Source organism: Agelaius tricolor, unplaced genomic scaffold (genome assembly GCF_023055355.1).
Source record: "Agelaius tricolor isolate 1412-34295 unplaced genomic scaffold, bAgeTri1.0.p SCAF_9, whole genome shotgun sequence".
NCBI lineage: Eukaryota > Metazoa > Chordata > Aves > Passeriformes > Icteridae > Agelaius > Agelaius tricolor.
This window is the reverse complement of record NW_027269269.1, coordinates 19,701,450-19,715,146: the sequence shown is the minus strand read 5'-3', so window position 1 is coordinate 19,715,146 and position 13,697 is coordinate 19,701,450. Positions and strand designations below refer to the sequence as shown.

General features: G+C 48.5%; 1 protein-coding gene across 1 annotated transcript in view; it reads left to right on the top strand.

Annotated features, from left to right (window-relative positions):
- The first annotated feature begins 2,406 nt into the window (after positions 1-2,406).
- LOC139592770 (alpha-2-macroglobulin-like protein 1) overlaps positions 2,407-13,697 on the top strand; it is a 25,806-nt gene continuing 14,515 nt past the window's right edge. Inside the window, exons 1-16 of the mRNA XM_071432990.1 lie at positions 2,407-2,465; positions 3,073-3,256; positions 4,184-4,346; positions 4,881-4,933; positions 6,879-6,899; positions 7,375-7,546; positions 7,946-8,030; positions 9,336-9,447; positions 9,760-9,874; positions 10,251-10,360; positions 10,862-11,029; positions 11,262-11,492; positions 12,140-12,203; positions 12,583-12,728; positions 13,015-13,164; positions 13,406-13,558. Of these exons, the coding sequence (XP_071289091.1) occupies positions 2,407-2,465; positions 3,073-3,256; positions 4,184-4,346; positions 4,881-4,933; positions 6,879-6,899; positions 7,375-7,546; positions 7,946-8,030; positions 9,336-9,447; positions 9,760-9,874; positions 10,251-10,360; positions 10,862-11,029; positions 11,262-11,492; positions 12,140-12,203; positions 12,583-12,728; positions 13,015-13,164; positions 13,406-13,558 (1,986 nt within the window). The remainder of the gene's footprint in view (positions 2,466-3,072; positions 3,257-4,183; positions 4,347-4,880; positions 4,934-6,878; positions 6,900-7,374; positions 7,547-7,945; positions 8,031-9,335; positions 9,448-9,759; positions 9,875-10,250; positions 10,361-10,861; positions 11,030-11,261; positions 11,493-12,139; positions 12,204-12,582; positions 12,729-13,014; positions 13,165-13,405; positions 13,559-13,697) is intronic.

Sequence of the window (13,697 nt, the reverse complement as noted above, 5' to 3'; positions counted from 1 at the left end):
TGCAGGAGCCCGTTACTGCATACAGAGGTCACACACACAACCCCCCAACTCCTGTGCCTATGTGTACACACACTCTGGGTAAAAATTACACTTAGTGTCACTTTTGACTCAATATCCACTGTTATTTTTATTCCAGTTTCTTAACAACTCTTCTGTGTCCTTTAAAATGTTCTTTATGAGATTTAAACAGTAATACCTGTGATGGTATTACAGACAGTAGTACCTGTCTGGCTACTAGAGAGCATTTGGAAGAAGGTGGCTGTCTTCCAAGAGAATTTAAGGGAAAACCCACTTTTCTACAAAACACATCTATTTATTATTTATCTCTCTGGCTTAAACATCCCCTCTCTGCTTAGAGCAGCAGATGTCAAACATCCCAGTCTTTTTTTTATCCTTCACAAAATGGAGGGGTTGTGGTGATTCAGGCTGGAGCTTGCTGGTGTGCATCCTTCCATTTAGCTTGTGATCAGCTCACTGCTTGAGCACTGAGAACTACTGGCTTTCAGGGACACAAATCCACTCTGGATGTGCCTCTTGCCTGTCTCTGGGCCCGCTGATGAGTGGATCTGTGGGCTGGGGAAAGATCTCAGCACAGGACAGCACCCAGGTACTGTGTGTCCTGTCACCAATCCTGGGGGGTGCAGAGCCCTGCTAAGAAGTGCTCCCTTCCCCAGTGCCTCCTGCCCACCAGCAGCTGGTCACTGTGCTGGCAGTAGGAGATGGAGATGGCAGATGAATCACACTCACCAAGCCTGCCACTTTGTTTTTGTTGCTCCTACATTTATTTAATTCTGTTTCACTGGGAGTTAGACTGGATTGGGTGCTCAGGTGTAGCTTCCCAATCAGTACCAAGCCCAGAACTTCAGAGATGTTTACATGTCTGCTCTCACAAAACAGCTGCTGGAGTGAGTGGGAGTCAGGACACCCTTTGCCATTGTGAGCCCCTGTGCTGTTATGAGGGATCTGGCTGTTCCCTGGAACTGCTGTGGATCTGCTGTGAACAAACAAATGTCAGCTGGGATTGTTCAATGGGCACTGCCTGTACTTTTTGAGACCCACGGAAAGAAATGAAGGGCAGCTCAGTGTCAGAATGATTCACATTCTTGCTCCAGTTCCTGTTTGCTTGTTTGTCCAGGTGCATTTATGCATTTTTCCCAACTGCTGGCACCAGCAGCTCTGACCTGAACAAAGCCCACGGAGAGGGAAGGGAGAGAGAGGAGTTGTATCTGCCCATTACATGTGTGTGCATGAGTGGGTAAAAGAAAGACCCAAAACTGTTTCCTTGTCATGGTCAGTCTGTACTAAAGCAAAGGAAAATATTACTAGGCTCTACATGTTTAAGAACTCACTTTGGTACTGAAGAATTAGTGGTACATTTTGATATGAAATGACCTTGACACTAAAATTGAAGAACTTCCTTATTTTGGGAATAAGTAGTTTCAAGAACCAAATTCTCTTTTCAGTTATGGTAAGGTACTCAGGGAAAAGTTCAGTACAATCAGTGGACTAACATATATAAAATTAGCATGTGGAAAGAAGGCCCCAAACCAGATAGTGTGTGTTCCCATCACCCAGGGCTTGAGCATAGCCTTTTGGTAGCTAGGCAAGACTCTGTAGGGCTTCAGCCATGCAGATTTTGACCTGCCTGACCAATGTTTAGCCCTCATTTCCTCCACTGGTGAGGGTGTGAGTAGGTTGGCCTTGAACTGTAGCACAGAGCAATGTGATACAGCTGGGGTGAGTTGCAGCTGTTCAATTTTCTCTTCAAACTGAAATGTCTGTAGGGCAGAGGCAACGTGAGGAGTCTAGCTCTGCTTGCTCCCTGTGCTTTCCTCCTCTGTGAGGGAGCAGTGAGCTATGCAAATATACTGAATTTGTACAAAGCCTGGTCTCCGTTTCAGGACTGAGACCTGCCTTGGGTGCTACAGACTCAGAAAGCCTGGGGACAGAATGACCACAAGGTGAGCTCCAGCTGGGTGCACATGCCAAGGGGTCATGGGACAATCCAGCTGGAGGCCAAACAATGGGACTTGGGCTGCATCTGGCCCAGGGAGCAGGGGCAGTGCAGTGAGCAGGAAACAGGCTGCTGGTTGGAAAATAAAAGGCACATTTGTCTGAATGATGCTGCTCCATCCATGGGGGAGTAGGAGAGCAGTGAGGCCAGAGTCCAAAAGGACTTGGATTGGCTGGGGAGCATCCTGGGTGGTACAACCCTGTGCCTGCAGCACTATAAATGCAGGAAAGAGGTGGAGGGAAGGAAACCTTGGGGCTTTGTGTCTGCTTCCTGGGAGAAACAGCAACAACAGCAGGTGTCCTGGAGACTTTGGAAGGAGAGGAGAGGCACTCTACTTTCTCCCCTGACCAGCGCTCCCAAGGAAGCCACCCCTCTGGGATTCTCCCATTAAAATGTGGACTCCCTTCCTCCTGAGCTGCCTGCTCTACACCCTGGGGGTAGTGGCACAACCGTAAGTGCCATTTAAAAATCTGGTGATTGATAAGAATGCTGAGGGAGGGGCCAAGATAGCAGGGAGAGAGTGTGGGACCCTGTGAGTCAGCTCTTGGAAGGACTGGACATGGGGTGGGGTGCAGAGCCTTGTTGTGAATGCAGGGTCCTCCTGAAGGTGGGAACCTCTCCCATGGATAGATATCACTGCAGTACAAGAACTAGGTGAGCACTGGTGGTGGGAACAAAAGTGAGGGAGTGCAGGATGAGGTGGGTTGAAGGGAAAAGTGAAGGGCAAATGAAAAGGGCTGCAAGGCAGGGGATGGATAAGCAGGAACCAATCTGCTATCAGGGTAGTTGAGGAGCCATGTCAAAGCAAGAAGGGCAAATTCTCTTCTGTCACTTGAAAGTATTCGTCTTGTATTTATCTGAAATGAACTCTATACCTTCCAAGCCCCCCTGCAAGGTTCTCACTCTGGCAATCTGTCCCAGTCTCTCCAGTGCTCTAGAGGAGCACCTCCTAGCCTCAGAGATGGCAAACTCTCCTGTTTCCTCAGGCCAGCCTTGTAGTGCCCAGAGTGGGCGAGAGGGCTCCTGGAATGTGATGATATCTTGTTTCCCCACTGCAGGAGGTACCTGATCATCATTCCAGCTGCCCTGCCCTACCCCTCATCCCAGAGGGCATGCTTGGACCTTCGTGGGGTTGAAAAGCCCATTCGTGTGGCCTTAACCCTTGTGCACCCATCTGGCAACCTCAGCCTCTACCACAAGGTCGTCCGGAACGACTGGATCTTTGAGTGCACCAGATTCCAGGTCAGAGTCATTCTTGGCAGGGACCCCTCTCTGGCAGCTCACAGCTTCCTCATTTGCCTCTCACCAAAGAAAGAGAGAATGAGGAAGACAGAAGATAAGGGGGCATGGAAAGGAGTGAATGCAAAATCACGGGGAGGGTTTAGTGGCAGCCCGGGGGCTTTGCTCCTTGCCTTTGTCTGTCTGTGTGGCACTCTTCCTGTGGGATATCCTGGTGGCACACTGAGGAAAGGCTGCCTGGCCAGAGAACAAAGGTCTGAGGAGGGTGGATAGCTTAGAAGCACCCAAATGGCAGTCATGCAGCTCATTCTCTCCCCTGAGGAGGATGCAATGTCACAGCGTGTTGTTTGTGAATCTGTGATGCAGAAAGAGTCACACCTCTCATCTCAGACAGCTTCCCTCATGTCTGCTTCTTTCCAAGCTTTTCTTTCGGGGCTTGAAAGTGTACTGGAGGACTAGGAAAGACATGGGAGGGTGTAGACACAAGCTCAGCATAAATCTTTTTTATTTGCCAAACTCATGATCCTTATTTTCTTAGTTTGCACTGATAATAAGATGGGATTTCAGTCTCTCTGTTCCTCACACTCTAGAAAACTGAATTCTCATCACCATAGACCTTTTCTTCCCTTGAGTTAAATCTTCTCCATCTTGCTCCATGCAGATTCTAACAGCGGTCCCATGAAGGAGTAAACAAAATTTCTGTGTCAGAACAGACTCCTTTTTCTCTTGTCCAAGATCTATCCCAGCTGCTAAGCCTTGTTCCCTGTGCTTCCACAGACACAGCCTTCACGCCTTCAGCCACTGAGGGGACACCCTGTGCTGGCCTCCAGAGTAAGGTGGCAAAGAGCCTGGCCCTGCAGTGCAGCTGAAGCCAGAAGAGCACTGCTGTGATGCCTGCTAACCTCGTGGCTCTCCTGTTTTGTGTCCCAGGTGCCCCGACCTGCAGGCAGCCAGGAGGTGGCCACTGTGCACCTGCACATCTCCAATGGCCACTACTTCAGTGCAAGTGAAGAGAAAAAAGTGCTGATCCGCAGGGCTGGAACAGGCACCTTCATTCAGATGGATAAGCCCATCTATAATCCGGGACAGACAGGTGAGCAAAGCACAGAGCACCCTGACAGTGGCCCTGCCTTGACGCTGCCAGGCTTTGCTCCCAATTTCCTGTCAGTGGAGCCCTGAGCACTTTGTGCTATGTGGCCTCCATGGGGACAGAGCTGCAGTGAGGGACCCCATGTTTTGGCAGCAGGAGGGGCCTGGGAAGGGGGGCCTGACATGCTCTAGGAGCAGAGCTGGCTTGGAAAAGGGAGCAGACCTGAATGTGGCTTCTTGGCCGGGGCCAGGTGGGACTGGTGTGCCTACACTGCAGACAAGGAAATGTAAGAGTCACTCTGGCTGTAGCCCATGGGTAAACCCCTAAACTGTGAAGCAGCTGTGCTGCTGCCACGTACTTGGGGCAAGCAGAGGTGAGTGGGGCTGAGCAAAGGGTGAGAGGGGCTGCAGGGCAGGCATGGGGCTGCCACTAGGGCTGGGTGTGGAGCTGTGGTTCTGGGGTGAGACAAGAGTGGGGTAAGTCCATTCCCACATGCACTCTGTCTGTAATGTGCTTTACTCCATTTTCTCCCTCCAGTGAAATTCAGGATTGTGACACTGACTGAAGATTTTGTTCCTGTTAATAGCAAGGTAAAGCCTGTCTAAGTGGAGGCAAGGAAGTCTCCGGGCTTCAGATGGTTCTGCTTCCTCTACCAACCCCATGCCAGGGAGGCTGGGACAGTCCCAGCACCCAGGGTGGTCAATGCCAACCCTCAAGTAAACCAAACTTAAACAGCAATTCCTGTTGGCTGATAGCTCTGCTGTTGCTGTTATAGGATGGCTGCTGGTTGGTGGGAGGGTTGGATGGTGTTTGGGGAGTGTGCCAGCATTCCCATCTAGCTGAGCTACCTGAGTGCACCTGCCCTTGCCAACAAAGCAGGCAGGGCTTCTGGGGACCAGTCTGTGGGTTGCTGACCATGGGCATAATTATCAGACAAAGTTGTGCACAAACATCACTAGACTCAAAGATCCCCTCCCACAGCTCTGGAAAGCTCAGTGATTTGTGCAGTGTGTGGCACCTGAGGGTGGCAGGAGAGCCTGAAGCAAACTGCAACATTTTAAAAAAATTAATTCATATGGGGAAGGATTCACAGGAAGTGATCATTAAAAAAATGAGAGAAAACAGTATAACCAAATTATACTGACTTGCTGCTGGCAGCAGCTCATTGTCCCCATGTCAAGGGACTGAGAGGTTGCCAGAGACTTACGTATGTGGTGGCCAGGAAACTGCAAGGCTAATGCCATTCCTCAGTAAGCAATTATATCTGCAGCCAGCAGCTATAGCCATTTCACTCCTCAGTCCTCAAGCAATTTAGGGAGAGCCAACAGGAATTCATGCCATGACAATTAAAATACTGAAGGGCACACATTAGGGGAGTTGGACCCAATCCTTCCAGACTAAAATAAAGGGAGAGATCCTTCCAGCTTCTTTATTACTGACTTAATTTCCTCTGTCTTGGGCTATTGACGAGGTCCTAGGATCAAACACTCTTTTCTTCTCTACAAAGGGAAGGCATATATCTTACATTAATAAGATAATGAAGTATAAACAATACATTTGCTTCCATGCTTCCATGCCTACAATTGTTTCATGTACATATTTGACTGTAAATGCTTGATGTCTATGTGTGAGTACAAACAAATTAACACTGTAACTGTTAATTATGCTGTGATGAAAATTCAAAGAGATTGTGTTTAGTCAAAGCTATTATAAAGGCTTGAGTGCACTGCAGCACTGAAGCTATAATATCTAGTTTGTAAAATAGATGAGTTGAAGTTAATGTGGGTGGTGTTCACCAGCAGCTTAATCTGCACTTTTTTTTATTTCAGTGAAAACAGAGCTGCCTCTGATAACTTGTATGAAAGGTTAGAATGATGAATAATGTGAATTACCTGTCAATTGCATGTTTACAGTCTGGTTACTCTCCCGAGCCCTGCTCCTGTCTCTTTATGTGTTGTGATCCCAGATTAGAGGCTCTTCACCAATACTGCCTCCTGGATGAGAGGTGCAGTGATATAAGGACAAACAGAGAATTAATGGGCCTAGAAGGGCTGAAGTGTGTCCTCTCTTGTCCCTCCCTGTTACTGTCAGATGAAGTCAGCATTAATTCATAACTTCCCTCCTACGCCAGGGATTTTAAAGGAAGATTTTCTGAGTATTCTTCCTATAGGTGATGTAGTTTTGCTAATTATTCGGATATATGTTACAAAACTGAAGCCATTTAATATTTGTGAACTTGGGATGATGGTATTTGAGAGTCTTCCTACTCTTCCCCATTTTATTAGAGCAAATTCTAGCTTTCATCATTGTCAAATACCTACCAAAATCATCTTAAATATTCAGGGATCAAAAAGCAAATCTGAAGAATAACATAGATTTTTACTATTCCTTACTATTTCAAAGCAGCTGTCCTGTTTTCAGTAGGATCAAGCTTCTTGTATCATAATGTTTGTCACAGTACAGGGACTGGGTGGGTAAGAGTGCAGGTTGCTGTGTCTTGCCAGTTTTTGACAGTGCTGTCTGTTTGTTTTGCAGTACTCCATGGTGGAAATCCAGGTGGGTGTTCCAGACTCCTCAGGTGTTATGAGGAAGGGTATTTTAGTATGGATAGTACCTAGGATGCTGTTTTACTGGTTCAAGTTGCTTTTCTTAATCCCTATGCATGCACATTCTCTGTCCAAATGCTTCTTGTTAACAAGACTTGATGATACAAATGGTTTGACTTCATCCATTTCTACATTCAGGAATGTAGGCCAGGCTTTAGCTAATTTTTATAGTCCATCTTTGCTGGAGGGTCTAAATGTCAGAACCTTACCTACTTTCTTTTTCCATGGCTGTGCAGAGCAGTGTAAACCTGGGTGGGTCGGGTTCACCTCTGTTGGTGCTCCAGCATCACCATCTGGGCTAAAACCAGCAGGAGCCTGTGAAAGCCTCTGAAATGTCTGACATGCCTTTGAATCCAGTGGGCTCGGGGTGGAGAACAGCCAGGATTGCTGATGACTGCCTCTTCTTTCCTTCCCTTGCACCGCAGGACCCGAACCAAAACCGCATTGGCCAGTGGCTGGATGTGAGACCAAAACAGGGCATTGCAGATCTCTCTTTCCAGTTAGCTGATGAACTCTCCCTGGGGACTTACACCATCAGTGCCCAGTCCTTTAAGTCCAGCTCAGTGCAGTCCAGCACCTTTAAGGTGGAGGAACGTGGTAAGGAGAATGAAGAAAGGGGTGGAAGAAGTTTGATGCTTGTTTGTTGCTTGCCTGTCTGTATATCAATGTAAAGCCAAATGTTGTAAAATAGGATTTACTGCCTGAGAGCTATGACAGAACACAAATTTATGGACAATATAGAAATGAACACAAGGGAGATTGTGCTGGAGATTTCTGGAGAAGGTACCTTCTGGCAGATTGAGAATACACTAAACACCTCTGCAAGACTGTTGGGGAAAAAAAAAAGATTCTTTCTTTTGTTTCCCTGTTTTTAATTAATGCTTGCTTTTACCTCATTAACACGTTCCTTCATGGGAACATACTCTTCTCTTTTGTGACCCTGTGCCCAGGTAGTCTTCTGCCCTTGGTGGAGTAACTCTGAGGTTTTTGTTCCAGTGTTGCAAAAGTTCGATGTTTTCTTTGAGGGACCAGCTCAGATTTATGCTTCAGATAAAACCTTCCCACTGCAAGTGTGTGGCAGGTAAGAAGAATGTTCAGGGGAAAGATCGCATCAAAACTGTGTCTCTCCTTCCATATGTCTCCTGTCTTTTCAGTCCATCAAAGAGAGGCAGCTCAAGAAGGGTCAAACAGAGCTATTCCTTTAGAAGAATCCCAAATAGTTCAAGAGTTAAGCTAACAGGTTCCTCCTTGGGGAAGAGGTACCTGAGCCACACATGAGAGAGAACATCCAGCTATAGGGAGACTTGCTCTAGGCCACAGATACCCTCCTCTGGAAGATGTGTCTGTTCAGCATTGAAAGATCTCATGTGGGAAAAACACTTACCAGATAAGGGACAGACATGTGGAGGTAAAGGAGCAGGAGCTGGCATTTCTTTAGGAGTTTATGCCTTTCCTTCTAACTTATATGCTACTGAACTTATTACCTTAGAAGCAGTAGATAAATTTCTCTAGTTATGTGGTTATCAGCAAAAAAGGAGCAGATGAGGGTGGGAAGGAGGGCAGAACCTCTGACACAAAGTATAAACACAAAGAAGGGAGGACAAAGAGCTCAAAAGCACTCAAAATCTGATAAGCTCATTTGTATTTGGGGCTGCATTGTCTGGAGACTTTTGTCTCTTTTGCCACTGATTGGTCTGACATAATTTCTCATTAATTGGGACAGTTACAATCAGGTCATATGAGGCTGTAGTAGTAAATAGTGCACACCACTCTACATCACCAGGATGGGTCATAGATGTCATCTTTTTACTGATACTGTCGGGAGCATTGCTCCAAAGGGCAAGTCAGAGAGGAGTCAAAGCAAGAAAAGGCAGCAAAGCAGGCAGAGGAAATACCTAAAAGTCTAAATCAGCAGGGCAGGTCTGATGATGGAAACAAGAGCCCTGATCATGAGATAAGCCCATAGTGAGGCAAGTCTGAGGTCACTCTGTGGCTCTATTGCTGCAATTTGCTGTCTGTAGGGACACCCATTTCTGCTGCTTTCCCCCCCAAACTAATATAATCACTGGGTGGATAAATCAGGTCCACTCTCTGTGTCTGCCTGCAATTCCAGGACAGCAAGTGCCCAGAAGCTCTGGGAGAGCTCCAGAGGCTGTGGGTCTGCTCCTGTCTGTTTCTGCATCTATTCCTTTGCTCCTGCATCTGTTGGATGCCAGACCACACTATTGCACTCCCAAAGTACTCAAAGTGCTTTATTTTAATTTGTGCCTGCCTGCTTGCCAGCTGCAGTAAGACCTTTGTCACCAAAGGCAGCTGTGTGGAGTGATGTGCTGGACAGAGCAGGCAGTGCCTCTGCCCAGAAGCTCCTGTGGCCTTCTCCCTGCAGGTACAGTTTTGGGAAAGCAGTGCGAGGGACCGTGCATGTGGCTCTGTGCCAGAAAGCGAGGAGGTGGCCCCAGAATGTCAGCAAGGACATCTGCAGGGAATACAGCGGTCCTGTGAGTAAAACCCTGGAAGGGATATGGGCACTAAAGAAGCACCACAGAGGATGCAGTGCCAAGGGCTGAGTGAACAGAATGAACTGCTCAGAGCAGTCTGACCTTGAATGAACTGAACTGCTCCAGTCTGACTTGAACGTTTCCGGGAATGAAGCATCCACCACCTCCCTGGGGAACACGTTCCAGTGTTTCATGAGTTCTGCATTATTATTTGTTGCAGTCAATAGTTATGACAGAATGACTAATCCCTTGTACTTCTGGCCCCTTCCCTTCTCCCCAGCCCCAAATAATACCTGTCACTCCCTATTGCAGACAGCAAGCAATGGGTGTTTCACCCCTTCTGTCAGCACATCAATCTTCAATCTGACTCCCAGCGAGGAAGACAACAAACTTTATGCAGAAGCCTCTCTCCTGGAGATGGGCACAGGTACCCAGGGGCTCAGCAGGGAAAGTACAGGGGCAAGAGGAACCATTCTGGGGGTTTGAGGATTAGAGAGGGCTCCCTGCTGCTGGGATCATCATGGGACATGGAGAGCTACTCTGCCAGCAGCAGGAGGATGAGGAGTGGCTGGGAGCTGGATGAGTGTTGTGGGTCCATGAGGCTACAAAGAGGCTTGCAGACAGCTTAACTAAAGAAGGAGCTGCCACAGGAGCAGCCTCCAAACCTTGAAGAATGCTGGTTTTGGGGAGGAAGTTACAGACACTGCTAAGAGGGGTTGGGAATAACAAAGTGAGATTAAACTACAGTGCAGTAGTCACCTCTGGTACTGATCCTGCTTCCCTTGCACTCTGCATTCCAACAGGGGTGCAGATCAACACCTCCAGCCAAATCCTCATCTCCAGGACAGCTGCAAGGGCAGTATTTGAGACGCCCAATGAATATTACATCCCTGGAGTACCGTACAGGGGGAAGGTGATTTTCTTCCCTTGCTTTTTTGCTCCCTCTCATTTGCCAAGGAATATGGCATATGGTAAATCTAGCTGACCCAAAGCATTTCCTGCTCCTCAGACAGAGTACTTTACCTTGCACTGTGTCTCATTGCTTGACAGTGTAGTCACAGCTGCTGCATTTCAGGTTCCCTCTTGTGTTTGCACCGCCAGTGTCTGCTGAGAGCAATGAGTGGTGTCTCAGCAGGGATGCTGGGATGCAAGGATGTCTCAGCTGTAGGCTAGGAGAGAAACTCCTCATGTTCTAGCCACACACACCTTTTGGAGCAGACAGATTTGAACCACGCTCAGCTTCACGTCAGAGATGAGGGAGCTGTACAATTCTCCTGTCTTGTTGGGGCCAGACCGAAGTCTGTAGGTGACCTACACAGGAAGGTCTATGCTTGTCAGAGATAGGAAGGTTTTGGGTACGACTTTGGAAGAAATATCTGACTTTGCCTTTCCTGCCTCACCCTGTTGTCACCAGATTAAGGTTCAGGATCACTATGGAACTGGTATGAAGAACAGGAAAGTTTATCTTGTGATAAGGTTCATGAGGCGTCGGTTTATCAAAACGTACATCACAGATGACAGTGGGATAGCATCATTCAACCTCGACACTACTGCCTGGAACAGCTCATCAGTCTCTCTGGAGGTAAACACCACCTCTGCATATGGGACAGTGAGAACCCTTGAGCTTGACCTGTGCTCCCCCCTCCTGCCCTGCAGCCCCCCTGCCAGCTCAGGCCTGGGCTCACCACACAGCTCTGCACAGAGCCAGCTGGAAGGCACCAAGCCAACAGCCTTTCTCAAACCAAGCTGATGACAGCCTAACGAAGCACTGAAGCATGAACTCTTCATTTCTGTGTGTCTCTGTGCCCTTCCAGGGGAAGTTCACACTGGAGGAGTTCATGCGCACTCCTCGAAGGCCTGACTTCCCTTACACGAACGCTTACCATCACCTGCAGCCCTTCCATGTCACAACCAAGAGCTTCCTGGACATACACCCACCCACAGAAACACTGCCTTGTGGCCTGAAGCAGAATGTCCAGGTGACCTTCACACTCAGCAGGGATGACCTGAGAGAAGACACCAGCCGTATAAGTTTTGCATATTATGTGAGTAAGGGTAGTAGACAACCTGGGGGGAAAGGCTGCACTGGCAGGACCAGACCTTATTGAAAAGCTGAGGATATAATTTAGGTCATCCCAGGAGGGAGAGGCTAAACCTTGTTCTCAGGGGACTGGGTGAATGCTACACCTGGTAGGGCTTGGCCTGGCCACACTGTGATCCTGGGTGCTGGGGCTCCAGCCACCTCCATGGATAGAAGGAGGTTTCTGTCTTTGTAACACATCACCCCCTTAGCCTCTGCCAAGGCTGCATCTGGAAGTTTATTCTCCCTTTAAAACAGGTGGGGTATCCCTTTTTCACTCTAGTTATTAAACAGCTGCTCAGTGGAACTTTGGTCTGTTCTGGAGGCCAGCCTACCAGAGGACAAGCACTTTAGTTATCACTCACCAATCTGCAGTGAACCCAGTACCCATACATTGTCCTCACTGAACAGACTGGACCAGAGACTCCCGTGTTAAAGCCTCTCCTCCCAGCTGTGATGTCTGCAAATCTCCTCAAGTCTGGGATTGGATTGACCCCACAGTTAATTTTGGGGGTTTTATTTTGCTTTTGAGAACCAGAGGCACATAAGTAAGTGTGGATGCACTCTGGTGGCAAACAGCAGTCTGCTCATCCTATGTCCCTCCTCCTGCAGGTCACTGGCAAGTCTGGAATTGTTGTCAGGGGCCAAAGGAATATCCATATGGGGAGACTGAACAGTAAGTCGTGGCAGAGAAGTGGAAACAGTTGCACCTGGTTGGTTTCTAGGTTGGTCATGAGAATTGCTGGAGCTTCCCCCAAATTTCCACAATCTATAGGTCTGGAGCAGTCAGGAAACAGGACAGAGGCAGGCTGAAGAAGCAATTGTGTCAAATGTGGAAGAGGGCAAAAAGACACAATGAAAAAATGATGGGAAGAGAGATTGGGAGGACGTAGGGGAAGATGGAATACTTAGGGTCAGAGATTGGAGGGAGAGGGCAGACAGTGCAGCAGCACGAATTGGTTTGACATTTTGAGATTATATAGCACAAAAAGAAGAAGGGCAGAAGGAGGTCTGAGTGGGCCTATGATGATAATATTCTGCCTTTCCTTCTTCAGTGCTGAAGGGCTCGTTCTCCATCCCTTTGACCTTCACTGCCAACTTGTCCCCGTCACCTTCCTTAGTGGTGTACGCCATCTTCCCCAACGGAGGGGTCACAGCTGACAGCATCCGCTTGGATGTTGCCTTGTGCTTCCAAAACCAGGTGAGACTCACCTCTGCGGCTGGGGGAGAGCTGATGAGCAGGAGTCAGGAGGCTTGAGGGAAGGAGACCCTCAGATCCTTCCAAGAGAGAACTGGGCAGAAGAGATGGAAGGGGTATCTGCAGCACAGTGCCCAGGGACCAGGAAATCTTCATCAGTGACTTCCGATAGCAGTGGCTGAGCAGGGGAGATTCCAGCTAGTCTTCCTCTTTCTGCCTGTGCCATTGGTCTGTCATCCTCCTCACACCTCTTTCTGTTTCATATTCCTTTCCTGGTGTGTTGCTCCAGGTCAAGGTAGGATTCTCAGGTAAAGAAGCCCAGGCAGGGTCAGCAGTGCAGCTCCAGCTGCAGGCATCACCCGGCTCCCTGTGTGCAGTCCAGGCAGTGGATGAAAACATGTTGTCCACCAGACCAGACCATGAGCTGACCAGCCAAATGGTGAGTGTCTGTGCAACCAGGCAAAACCTCAGGAGTGATGGATGAGCTGGGTGAGGCAGGCAGGGGCTGTGGCAAGGGGCGCTGGGAGCCAATGAATGAGGAGGTCTGTGTGTGAAGGAGAAAGCAGGTCCTGCCTTGGAAGAAGGACAGGAACTGATGTGCATGCTAGGGGAGGATGGAGTGAAGCATCTGGAGGTATCTGCTCCTTGCCCAATCCTTCCCTGCCTGTGAGTTTGCCTAGGTCTATGGTTTGTTCCCTGCTGCCTTCCAACGTGGATACCCTGCCCAAGTAGAAGAGCATTCAGATCGCTGTGCGCAGCCTCAGTCCTTGTCGTCTCTGCTACGAGGAAGGCCACAACATTCCTTTCAGGCTGACATCTTCAACCTCTTCCGGGTAATCACCTCATGATGTTCCCCAGAGCTGTTGCAATTATGGGCATCAGAGGTATTTTCTCCCCAAGCAGTCTGAGAGGCTTTTCCTCCTCTAGACTGACCCTGATGTCTGCCCTGGCTGAACTGTGTTGTCTCAAAAG